The sequence below is a fragment of the Caenorhabditis remanei genome, chromosome III (genome assembly GCF_010183535.1).
Source record: "Caenorhabditis remanei strain PX506 chromosome III, whole genome shotgun sequence".
Classification (NCBI taxonomy): Eukaryota; Metazoa; Nematoda; class Chromadorea; order Rhabditida; family Rhabditidae; genus Caenorhabditis; species Caenorhabditis remanei.
The window spans coordinates 8251836-8264979 of NC_071330.1; the positions used below are offsets into that span (position 1 = coordinate 8251836).

The 13144-nt window shown below is 35.0% G+C and overlaps 3 protein-coding genes across 3 annotated transcripts; all 3 read right to left on the reverse strand.

The window, feature by feature from the left end:
* Positions 1 to 5815: 5815 nt before the first annotated feature.
* Positions 5816 to 8416, reverse strand: GCK72_009957 (uncharacterized protein; the record flags this gene model as incomplete). Its single annotated transcript, XM_053727618.1, has 8 exons — positions 5816 to 5904; positions 5953 to 6073; positions 6670 to 6737; positions 6792 to 6921; positions 6972 to 7278; positions 7325 to 7485; positions 7618 to 7925; positions 8368 to 8416. The coding sequence occupies 8 exons, from the start codon at positions 8414 to 8416 to the stop codon at positions 5816 to 5818; spliced, it is 1233 nt and encodes a 410-aa protein (XP_053587195.1).
* Positions 8417 to 8478: 62 nt separating this feature from the next.
* GCK72_009958 (uncharacterized protein) lies at positions 8479 to 9744 on the reverse strand (the record flags this gene model as incomplete). Its single annotated transcript, XM_053727619.1, has 6 exons — positions 8479 to 8629; positions 8678 to 8904; positions 8950 to 9188; positions 9233 to 9441; positions 9553 to 9651; positions 9695 to 9744. The coding sequence occupies 6 exons, from the start codon at positions 9742 to 9744 to the stop codon at positions 8479 to 8481; spliced, it is 975 nt and encodes a 324-aa protein (XP_053587196.1).
* A 1480-nt stretch (positions 9745 to 11224) lies between these two features.
* GCK72_009959 (uncharacterized protein) lies at positions 11225 to 13060 on the reverse strand (the record flags this gene model as incomplete). The annotated part of the gene is made up of 10 exons (XM_003105968.2): positions 11225 to 11320; positions 11460 to 11583; positions 11632 to 11755; positions 11810 to 11986; positions 12059 to 12203; positions 12252 to 12327; positions 12376 to 12593; positions 12683 to 12826; positions 12875 to 12965; positions 13014 to 13060. 10 exons carry the CDS (start codon positions 13058 to 13060, stop codon positions 11225 to 11227), a joined length of 1242 nt encoding a protein of 413 aa, XP_003106016.2.
* Positions 13061 to 13144: the final 84 nt, after the last annotated feature.

The window sequence follows — 13144 nt, forward strand, 5'->3', positions numbered from 1 at the left end:
TGGGAGGAAGAGGGTCTTGACCAGAGGACACCATGTCTAACTCTCCATCGAGGGCGAGGATCCATTTCAAATGTTTAGAAAAGGCAATGAACCTACAAACACCCAATGAAATACGCTTTTCGCAATCTATATCGAGATACTATGAAAATCAGGTTCCAAATTTCCAAATTTGAAATATCCAACTTCTCATAGGGAGCGAGTTATGGTTCACCTAAGTGAGCTGTTTTCAGCCTCTCCGTTCTCCTTTCAATCTGACTTTCTTGAATTCAATATATGTTTAGCAGAGTAAAAACTCTTTTTTGTCTTCGATAGGCGTCGTCGTGGCTGAATTAGAAACTTCTCAATTTCATCAGAGGGTTTTTATACTGTAAAGTTTCCACAAAACACGAGCGGAAACCACAGTTTAATAGAAACCATCATTATGTTCACACCCAAGATAAATCAAAAATAGAGGTGAATGAAACTAGACTATTCGTTCTCCCATCTGATCTCCTCTCCAAATTTTTCTGTTTGCTCTTTCCTTGATTCCTTAATGAGATTAGTTTAGGCTTAGTATTCTCAGAGCATTTTCTCATTAATGATAACAGATTTCGGGGCATCTTCTATTCCTTTTTCTTCCTTTCAAATCAACAAAATGATGTGATTTCCTCATCAATTCCATGGAAAATCTGAACGCTCTTTGTATACTGTTCTCTTTTTTCTTGAAACTGTTGGTTCGGTAATCACTTCTTGTTTAGTACAAAACGTCAAAAATCGAAGCAATATTTGATCCCTAAAGGTTAAAAACTTTCATTTAAAAATAACTTTTTTCCTGGAAAAATCAGTTGACACGTCTAGTCATCACATTGACTATTCAACAAGATTCACTTCTTCCCACACCGGATTTTTTACGAAAATCTACGCAATTGTTGAGTAGAAATTCGCCCGTTGGGCATGCTTATTTCTCTGAATTTTCTAGAATTTCGTATGGTGACATGGCGTTTGAAAAGATGTTGAATCCGGAAGATTCAATTATTGTTCAAGTGTTTTTGGTGGAAGTTTTTGTGTGATTTGGCTCTTGATTTCTGGATCCAGTCTCTTGAGTTCCCCTTGCTTCCTGTTCTGAATTTCAGAAATATGTCAGATGACATCTTCGATTTCTCGTATTTTTTGAAGTCTCCATTTGAGATTATTCGGAGTGACAGAGTTCCGAGAAACTCGTGCGTTGAAATTTTTTTGAATTTAAGTTTTTGTTTTCCAAATAATTGTTTCTGATCCTTGAATTTTTTATTGTTCAACAACAGACTTAGTTTCCATCTTTCCCTGACTTGAATTGACAGAGCCTATAAATTCTGATGCTCTCGATAGAACTGTGGTTCTCTCCCGGTGATAATCTGAAAAGTTTTCTCAGATGGAGATTAGTGAGTGTGACGTCAAAGTCAGCTTCTTCTGAAACCTCGTGTGGTACTACTCCTCTTCTTCTTCTCCACTTTTCTTCGGTCGATCGGAACAATTCAATTAAAACTAATGCACACACATACACACATTCTTTGCTTCTACCAACGTCTTCTTTCACTTTTTCTTCTTTCACCAACGCATCCATTTCCCGTGAAAAAGAGAAAAGAAGATTCTGATTTCGATTCCATCATCTTCTTCTTCATCAGATGACGTTGAAAAGAAGAGAAAAGTAGAAGGAGAAGAATAAGATAAGAAGGAGTAGATGCAAAAGTTTGGAAGAGGAAAAAGCAATTTGATTTCGAGAAGAAAGAATCCGTTTCTCCACACCCCCGGAACTTGGAATAAGTGGGAAGAAGCTTAATCTCTTTCTTGTGCAAAATAAGGAAAATGGGTTTGATGAAATTTGCAGAAAGTATTCAGTAGACAACAAAGTTCAGCTTGGGGATTCAAGAAGAATTGAGATAATCACGGACTCGTAATATTTGTGATGCTCGTCTTTACATTACAATAAAGGAAACCAAAGAATATACAGGCACACTTCTGAAGATCTGAGTCACTTCTAATTTGAAGGAGGAGTACACTACTAGGAACTTTTCGATGATAGTTTAAAGTGAATTTACCACTCTCCCCACCCCATTTCTACCATTCTACTTCCTCATCATTTTTAAGAATGTCTCCTTCTTCACACTACGAACTGCCGTGTCTCACATATTAATTTATAATGAAAATCGAGAAGATACGAGCTCCTACGTATCGTCATTAATCTTCTAAAACTCCCAGGCAAGTGGTCAAAAGACTTGAATTCTTGAAGTTGTGCACGAGACAAAATATTTCGCAGAAGTCATTTTTTCGTATTTATTCTCATTCATCTCTCACTCTTTTGTTTTTCGAATATTTCAATAGAAAACTGACGATAATTGGGGAAAACCTTCTCCAGAGAACTCAAAAAATAAGAAAATCAAACACTCGAATTTCCCTCCAAATTGAGCCATCTGTACTATAGTAAGACGTCTTTCTAGATTCTCTCCTTATCTCTGAATGGCATCATTTCTAATTTGTGATTCTGATTCTCTTCTTGTCTTTAGTTAATTAGACTAAAGGAAATGAGAACCAAAAAGAAAAGGATTAACGAGAAAAAATGTTTCTGGTCAGAGTTCATGTCAATTACACAGTGATTTTCTATGAATCGCTGGAAAAAAGAATGCGACAGTTATGAATAAAAAATGATGAATTATTCTGAATTCGAGATTCTTGCTTTCATTTTATCTTCTGAATTTGGAGAGTCCTAAATTTCTATTTTTGATTTCATGACTTATTGTGGGAACATAATAATAAATTGAGTAATTTCAAGTTCGTTTCTCAGTTTATTCCTCTATTTTGAGCTAGCTAGAATATACGATATTAGGGAATCAGAATTATTCTTGTGGTTAGTCTGAACACTAGGCCAAAGTAATTTTATGGAGGAAATTCTTCGGATATGAACTAGTTCAACTGTAGAATATATCTTAAAAATGAAAATTTGAAAACTTGGCCCTTCCTTTAATTAATTCCTCTATTGATTCTTCAACTTTTCCGTTTTTTACTCCATTCTGTATTGTGCATGTGACGTCGTCTATTCATCCACTTTGTCTTACTTTTCCTACTTTTTCCATCCAAACCTTCTTTTTCTACACTTCTTAATTAAGCCGTTCTCACCACGTCCATGACGTTGGATGATTCAGAATTTCAAACTTTCATTCCTTTTTCTCTCTAATTCTCCATCTTAATATATCTCTCTCGTCTCCCGAATTCCGGGGCGTTTTGAAAGTAGGCGTGTCCCGTCGGGTCGACAAGAAGAATGTGGGCGGAGCCAACTCGTGGAAACGGACGAAGAGCTCTTGTGCTCATTCATTCGATTCGACTTGTGCCTCACAGCCAAGTGAAAAGCTTTTTCAGCTCTTCCTCTTCCTTCTTCTTACTTCATCATGAACAGATTCATCGTTTCAATGATTGCCCTTTTGGCTGTTTTCTGTGCAGTTTCAACTGCAACTCCACTTCTGTACAGAACTCCACAGGTTGGTTTCCTCTTCTTCTCTTTCTTCTTTGTTTTTTCCTTTTTTCTCAGAATAAGCAATCCTAGTTGCCCACAAAAAAGTCATTCGTTCATAGTCTCCTTCAATATTTCTTAACTTCAATTTCACTTTTCCTATTATAATATGGTATTCAATGCTCATTTTAATTCAACAAAGAAACAAAAGGAATGATTCGAGAATTCACTCATTTTCTTTCCATCGATAAACATGATTTTCCAAGTGTGAAATTCACAAAAAAATCAACGAAAACTCTTTGATTAGAAGCTCCCATTTTGACGGAAACTGACGAGTTTCCGGAATCCGAATCGTGGGTGGTTTTCTATTTGATTTCTTGTTTTTTCTTGTGTTTTTTTCTCGTAAAGATCACAACTCAATGGTCGAAAGTGCAGTTTCAGTATGAAAAAACAAGGAAATAGAATCTGAAAATGCGGGTTCGAATCGTTAAAAAGTGAACTTTTTTGTTTTTTCTATAGTATAATTCCACTTTTTCACGTTTTCAGGACAAGACAATACTAGAAAACGTAGTAGTGGAACATCCGTCGAGAATCCTTTTTCGACCAAATTCTATTTTCAAATTCAATTTGTAACATAGCAAATAGAATAGCATCATCAAACTGATTTATATCAGAGAGTTTATGGATGATTTTTGAATCCTTTTTCTAAAAAGATAACTTTCATATGTACGACGACGTTCAATTCGTGAAGCGTAGCAACGCCGAACTCATCAACGGACTCATCGGAATGGATTTGGGCAAGCTTTCGGCTGTCGGAAAACGGTTAGTTTAAGAAAAAATAATAGTGATGTGAGGAGGAGAAACAGTGTTATTAAACAAGAATTAGAATTATACAAGAATTAGAATTACACAAGAATCAGAATTATACAAGAATTAGAATTATTGTCCAGTTCTCGAAATGGAATTAATCCGTTTTCAGTTCAAACGCCGAGCTCATCAATGGTCTTCTGAGCATGAACCTCAACAAATTGTCTGGAGCTGGACGTCGATGAGGTGTTACTTCTTTGGTTCCCATAACGATTATCGATTGGTTTTGATTGCTGCTCTCATTTGCTCTGACATTCATTCTGCTCTGCTCATCGTCTTCTATTTTCTCTATTTTCTCTCTTTTCCTTGATTTTTATTCCTGTTAGACGTTCTCGATCTCTTATTCATTCCTCTCAAATCTCCATCTCGCCGACGATTTCATTATAACATCCTGTCATTGTTTATGTGTGTGTTACAAAACTTTTTTCGATATGAAACATGTGTTCTCGTGAAAAAAGTTCTTGTTTTGTCGTTATTCTTTTTTTTTGTGTGTGTGTCTGTTATATCATCTCGCCAGTTTCAAAATCTCTCTTAATTGTCGTTTTCAACTGAAAAGGAAGCAGGAAGTCATGAATTTTTCTTGGTTTTTCGAGAACAAAACAGGTGATTTCCCATTTTTGAAATGGGAAAACAAATGGATCCATGACTAATTTTATGAGTTCCACTTGCTTCAGTTTCTTTGATTCAGATCTGCATCGAGAGGGATTCGAGGAAGTTATGACATTAACCCTTTGCAGTTGAGATACCGTAACCCTTGAATCAGATTGAAACCGGACACGCAATTCGGAATCTGCTTGAATTGAGGAAAGTGTCTGAATATAACAAATCTGAATATAACACTCTAAAGTATTTTATGAAGAGTGAAAAAATTTCTATGACTATAATATTGCACCAAACTTCAGAATTGAATTCCTGAAATTATCTTAGTTTTGATTTGGTTGATACAATTTTCATCAGATCACCAGTTTTAAAGTAGGAAGAGATATTTCCGTTGTTTTCACCTTTCAAACTTCCAGAAATTATAAATGACGACATCTGCAGAAAATGAACTGAAAATCACGTTTCCGTCGCGCTGTTTTTGCAAAAGAACGCCTACAGCACAGCTTTCTTCCGATAGAATATTCTCTTTTTTTTCAATAATAAAAAAGAAAAGCACATGTCCTACTAATACTCGAGAAGGTTGATGATCGAATTAGAATTAGGAAAATGGGACACTGAGTGCTTGAGTCGAAGCTTCTTCGGATGAAAAAGAAGAATAGAAAGAATACAAATTTTTGTGTTTGTACATGAGACAAAGAGTTTGACAACTATTCGAACTCTTTTTCGAAAAAAAGAGATAATGAGAACTGACTGAAACTCCAAACTCACATCAGAAATATCATGCAATCCGTGAAAGATTCGAAAAAAAAGAAGTGTAAACGGGGATGGAAAATCCAAAATATATTTATTCAAAAGACTTCGTTCAAACTTATTCTGTCATTTTTCTCAAGCCGGGAGCTCTCCCCAATCTGATTTTGCATCATTAATTGTCTCATTATCATTGGCGTCTCTTGCTGCCATTTGAGGTTCATTAGCTGTAAATAATATTACAGTATTCTACATCCCGTTTTTCTATTTATTACCTTTCGGTGCCTTTTTCTTTTCCAATTCTCCTCCAGATGGACCAGAATTAGTCGGAGGAGTATGAACAACTGGTTTCTGTTTTGACTTATCACTTGCCATTGATTTCACTGTATTGTTTTTCTGAAATCCGTAAAGTTCGAACTTTTTTTTTCTTTATTCTCACAGTCTTTTTCTTGCATCCAGTCAAAAGATGAATAGTAAAAAAGGTTGTAATGAAAATGAAAATAATGAAATCTTCGTACATTGCTCACTTCAATCGATTCTTTTTCAAATCTTTCAAAAACTGAAATTCAAAATATCTGATGATTATTAAGGTTCTGAAATACTCACATTTTGTCGACGTACTTGAATTCAATTTTATTAACTGAAGTAATTTCAAAATGAATTGATTCTTCATCAAAAGTTGAAAAGTTCGAAACGTTGAATAGAATTTCAAACTTGCAAAACAACTTTTCGTTGAAATTCCATGAATTTACATGCAAAAATATGACTTCTGACTTTTTTGATCTCTTTTTGCAATACAAATGAGTATGAAACATGAGGAAAAGTATGAAGAATTTAATTGATGACGAGGAGAAATTCTCATCGAAAACAACTTTTCGGAAAGAAAAAGAGCTGAGAAGGGACTCAATCCTTGATCTTCCCGATGTTCAGAATAACTTTAACCATGGTAAATAGAATTTCAAATCAACAGTTTATTGAAACAAATCATTCACTGACGATGATAGAGACGAGATCAGTTTTTCGTCTTTGTCTAATTCATTTCTTTCACAGTCCATTGCAACTGAAACAATATCCCAATGCACTTCACTTTCCGAATATTCGGGAAAAAACTCACGACTAGGCATACATTGACTATTGATAACAGGTACATTTTTTATGGATACTGTAGATTCAGACTTCAAATTTCTTCTATCTTTGAGTAGAAGTCTTCGAGCGAAATAGTGGAAGAAAAATCGAATTCGAGCCTGAAATAATTTGTTGAATGACAGAATGAGAAGACAAAATGAAAACTAACTTGGCAGAAATAGAAAAAATGATTGGATAGAATATCAGTAATCAGAAAGAAAAAGCAATATGCAATGAACCAGATGAGGTTTGTCGGAACAATATCCCCCAATCCAATGAGTGACATTGAGATGATTCCGAAATAAATTGAACTTGAAAATGAGATATTTTCACAAATCGAGAAGAGAATACTACTCGAAATGAGACAAATCAAACAGAGAACTATTGATGAAAAGAATATGAAGCGATCTCGATGATGGAGTGATTTTAAGTTCTCTTGATCGATGGGCACACGAACAAAAACACGATTCATAACTCTGAAAAGCAATGAGTAATTCTCCGATTGATTTCAAAATTCCGAACCTGTTGAATAACATTTTAAAGTAATTTTCTGTATGTTTCACTGCAGTTATCCAAACATGTACTAGAAATGTTCCAAATTCAAATTTGAATGCAATATAAACTGGAATTATCAAAAGTGAATAGAAAGCAGTCATGAATCGACCAATCGATGAGTGCGGATACTGGAAATACGAAAGATTACCGTATACTAATACTTCAATTTTCAGTTGTCGCCTGACTCATAAGTTTACACAAATGTTTCAAGAATTGAAACCACTTTTTGCCTCTAGTTAATAGAAAAACCGAGAACAAACCAAATTTCCGTATCCAACAGTCGAATAAAGAGTCCATGAAAAGTAGAATGCTTTCCCGAATTCGTCGATAACTGATTCTGATTCGTTTCTAATACATTTTTCCGCTTTTCTCTTCATTTCTATCGTGATTTTCTTGTCAATTGGAAATATTTTGAGACATTTTGAAACTGCATCATCCTCCACTACATCTGGTGTCTCATTCATCTCTTTTTCAGCCAAAACGAAGATAAATGCACCAATAAAATTGAAAATAAGTAAAGTGACAGCAGATGAAAGACAAACAACTACATTCACATTTTGTCTCAAATCTGAAAGTTTTTATCTTGAATCATCTAAATAATGAGAATAAACTTTCTCTGGAACTTTCAGTCATATCTCTTATCGTACTCCCATCATCATCTGTTTCTCCGGAATAATCACCCCCATCTGTATACATTGTACTCTTGAAAACAAGCAACCAATTATCTCGAATTGAAACTAGAAATGAATATCATTTCTTCTCCACAACTAATAAATGCGTGAATAAAGGTACATAAAACGTTCATTAATTGAATGCAATATTTTGTATTTTTACAAATCAAACCGAGTATCAATATGGTACAAGAAAGTGATGGATCGAAATGACAATATAATGAAATCAATGAAAATGAAAGACTAAGTCGATATGTACAAGAAAAGAGTGTTTGATTGTTATTTTTGAAACGAGAATTTCATCTGTATAAGGATCAATACGACTTTCATCTATTGAACCACTCAAATTAATCCACATATCAATCGAGACATCGTGTGGTCGACGCATGTAAACGTCACAACTTCTGGAGAGAGAATCGGATTTCCAAAACTGAAAAATTGTGAATAAAATTATAATGATGTATATAGGCGAACTGTGATAGCATCAGAAATCTCTTCGTAGTAAAAACGTAATGGCGGTCGTTCATAGACAATTCCGAAGCTTGAGAGCATTGTAATCATGGCAAGAAGACGAGGCGGATCCGTGTTCATTTTGAACATTCTGGTATATAAATAAATAAACATTTTAAATAGAACTTTTAAAAAGTACCTTGAAGTACTCAACTGAACTTCCTGCAGATGAGGCTGAAGCTTTGCAACAAAGTCAACAAATTCAGTTTCAGTAATTGAACGTAAGTCTGCTCCTGTCAATTGATTTCCTTTTGTGAGTGCACCTCCAGTGAAAACGAGACTCAATGGTATCAGTCGATTCTGTTGGTGTAATTCAAGAATCTCGTCCAGCCAATCTGTTACAAATACAGTTGTTTCAAATGTGATCTGAATATATTGAAATTTGAATTTTTACAGCTTTTATCTTCATACCCTTGTTAATGCTCGCGAAAAAGGTGCTAGAAGTTCTCGAATAGTGTTGCCAGTGAATTGAGGATCTGTACGTGTTCGCTCCCTTTTCAGAAGCCGAACCTCAGTTTTACGTCGTATTTGATTGAAAGAAATAAATATTTCATGTGAAGTTACATCTCTTTTTTCAGTATTTTCTTCATGAGACAAACATAGCTGCCGTAGTCGGCCGCATGTTTGTGACAGATTCAACAGCGATCTGGCTGAAAATACATTCTGCGTAATTGTGGTAATAATGAGGACTCACGATTCAAAAAGCACATGATTTGATACATGTCCGTATCCGATAATTGCAGGAATTCAACAACTTCTTTCGGTTGTTTTTTCTCATTTTGGAAAAGAAGGTTTGGAGATGAAAAATGAGATGGAGATAGGGCTCCGAAAAGTGGATAGAGGGCAAATGAAGAGAGCTCCGCACATAGTTGACGATTTCGCTTTGAGCTTTTTCTAGATGTACTGAAATTTTTTTTCGCTGTTACTTAAATTTCTGCTTGGAAAGTATTTTAATTTTAGAAAAATATAATATTATTGAATTCAAAACTTAGTGTTAGTAGCTACCTTTTTTACCTTTGAGTGCTTCCCGGTGATTCAATTTCTGTATCTCCACCAGCTGTTGATTTCCGTTGAACTTCAGGAGAATTCCTTGGTGACATGTGGAGACTTCTCCTGAAAAAAAAACAGATTCATTCAATAAACAGATCGGAATTACCTTAGTTTCAGAGTTGCTTTATTGAATTCGAAAGCCACCGTGCTCGCCATCACTGCAATCTTTTTCACGTTGCTTGCTTCTGAAATTTAGAAAAATTCATCAGGCAAAAAAATTGCATATTGTGAAAACGAAGTTCCATTTTCTAAATATGGAGCTCTCGGTAAGTTAGAAATGTTTGCCAAGGTGTTTGAAATGCGTAGTCATGAAATGTATAAACATTACATGTCATAAATATTTGTGCTAATATTGAGTAGGAGGTCACTTTTCAGGTCATTTGATGGATAGAAAACGTGGAAAAAATTAACTGAAAAACACAAGAAAACGTGAGAAAATAGTCACTGGAAGTAATTCGAATTAGATGATAGAGGAATAAGACGAAAGTCTCCTTACTATGAATATTTATGATGTAAATGTGTTAAGATAGATTCTTGGAAAAGAAAATGTATTCCCCTTTTAGAGAAATACTTTATGGCTTCTTTAAAGACTTCATTCCTATTCAAGTAGATTATTCGAAACATTCAATGTGAATAAGGTTTACTTATATGTATATCCATCGAGACTAGTAGAACAATTTTTAAGAAAACTGCTATTTAGAAATGGAACATTTTCTCACGTGTCAGAATTTCAAAAAAAACGGAAAAGCGTCTTTCCCCTTATTTTCCACGTTAAATATTCATTAGGAACCGGATAATTGTCTTGTTTCTGTGCTCTAGTGGTTCCAAAATTATAATTAGAAAAAATTCTGAGCTACTACTAGTTCTCCTAGTATCATTATCGTTCGAGCATACTCGTTTAGACAATAATAAGATTTTGTTGAGGTTTCACAAGGATCAATATGCTTGTTTTATGTCCTTTCTCAATTCTCCATAAAAATAGCAATTATTTTGAACAAAGAATCTGCTCGTTTTTATTCAGTCTCTCTTTTTGATATCCGATATTTCACAAATTCCGATTATAAACAGGAAATGGAGATTCAGAATTTCAGTGTAGAGCAGAATTTCCAAAACGTTGGGAAGCAGTGTTTGGCTAATAGACAATCAGAAAATAATAACAGCTTTTTAAGATTACAAATCTGTTGTTTCTAGTCAATGAAAAAAAAAACGTACGCGCATCGAAAAAAGAGAGCCCTCTTCGTCGTTGAGTCATTTTTGAAACCACCGATGCCACCTGCAAATTATAGATAAAAAGAGAAAAAAAAACTCAAATTTCTGTTATTCGAATAACAATATTGAACGATAGTCAAACTACCTAATTCAGTTTATTCAGCCCTATTGAGATTTGGACGCACCAAAAGAAATAAATCGAACACGAAACCGCGAAGTAAATTATGTTCAGTGAGTACAGTAGGATTAAAGGCGCATTCACTTTTGATCGGACTGTTGAAAAATGCGAAAGGTTGTTGATTGAGATGTTTTAAACGAGTTATTCATTTTGATAACTTTGGTGAAATTTAAACAAGTTTATTTTTGAAGTCTGCAAGAAAAGTAAACAATTGTGTATATTTAAAACAATAATTAATATTATAAAGAATCAGCTTGAGGTGACGGAAGAGAGAGTTGGGAATGCATTCGTCTTCGAGATTACCAGTTTTTGTTGTTGATGAGCCAAATATCCCTTGATTTTTTTCTGCAAACAAAAAAGAATGATCAAGTGGATTAATGATCTGAGTGGATTTGCCAGATCTTGAGGAGTCATCCTTTTGTTTAAAGTTCATAAAGCATTCAAGTGATTTCATGAACTCATATGAAACGTTGCCGAAGGTTACCTCTGCAATAAGATTTGCAATTATGCATTCCAATTCATCCATATTAACATCAGTGACTCCAACCAAGCGTAGACCGGTTAGGAATGCTTCGAGTGGAATTTGAGTTGTTCCGATTATTTGGCTTCTAAAAAAGGGCATGAAAAACAAGACACTTGGAATAAATCATACTAACACTTTTTTGAACAAAGTTCGAGAAGTAATTGTCCGTAACTTTTCGAGGACCAGGAAAATTCCACATTTGATGAAAAATGGTTCATTTTTGGTAAGTGCAGCGTCGACTCGACCAACATCTCCATCTGAAATGAATGCATTAGAACACGTAGTGACACAATTTGCTTATTTTGAATTACCTTTGACAGCTGCTACAACCTCTTGAAATTCATCGAGCCGATATTCATGAAGAAGCGAAGCAGTTGGCATATGTCCGAGGAACATTTTCACAGGAATCAAGTATATTAAAATTTTCTTCTTGTTTGACATACATTCAGCTGGACAGTTGCGGAATGCATACATCAAAGATTTTTCAGCTGTAAACGATAGTTTGGTTATGTAATTATGAATTTATTAGGAATAATAGAAAATAACTTCAAATGTCGTACCCAGACTCAGCTCTCCATCAAACAATGCTTTTCTTCCCAAGAAGTAATTGTAGGCGACCTTGTCAGCCATCAAAAATTTGCTATAGAGTGGTCCACAGTTATCTATAGCACGAATCAACGGTTTTAACAGATTCAACTTGTTTATCTGGAAAAGAAAGTGTCAAATACCCGGATGCTCGGATCGTAAGGTTACCTGGAAATAGATTTGGAAAAGTTGATTTGTCATATTCAACATAGCTACTTTTTTCGTTCTTCCTTCTTCGGCGTGTCTGAAGTGGGTCTGCTCAGTAAAAAAGGTGGTAGTGAAATGAACTTACACATCCGAGACACATGTTCTATAGCACTCGGTGATTGCTTTGGCTGCACTCTCGAAGTAGGAATCAGCATTTGATTCTCCTTCGTCATCTCCAGAAGCACATGATTGTGCTTCTTTACTGAGCCACCTTAGGTCGGTACACAGACGATAGAAAATGGGCAGAAACCAGTTTTCATCTCTTCTTTTTTGCAGTATTTCTTTGTTGAACACTTGAATGATCTGAAAAGACGATTGCTTCGAAAAGTAATCAAAAACGGACTCAATTTTTTGTAGGTTTTCGATTATAGGCATCTTCTACAGGAACTTACACGTATCTGTGTCGATTGAGCTGTGATCAAATCTTTTGCTTCATGAACATTGTAGAGAACATGAAGGTGCAAGCAGACAATCTCATCAAGAGCTTCATCTTCCGCTACTCGACAGCGTCTGTTTTTTTCTCCATAATCATTCACCTAAAAGTTATTTTATTTGATTAAGTTCTAGCAACTTAACTTGCTTACCTGTAGGAAAGAATGCTTTGAGTGTTCATCTTCGAGAGATAGCAATTTTGACATTTTCTCGCCATTCTTCCAGTTTTGGCCATAGTTCAAACTATAGAAGTGATAACTTGGTAAGGAAAATGCTTATAAATCAACTTACTTCTCAATTTCATTGAAATAATCTCCGACACTCCGAAGAAATGACATTTTGGCGAGAGACTATATCTGGAAGTTGTAGTTTTTCGAACAGTCAAACGAGAAAGTGGAGCAGAGTGTCTGCGACTCTTATCT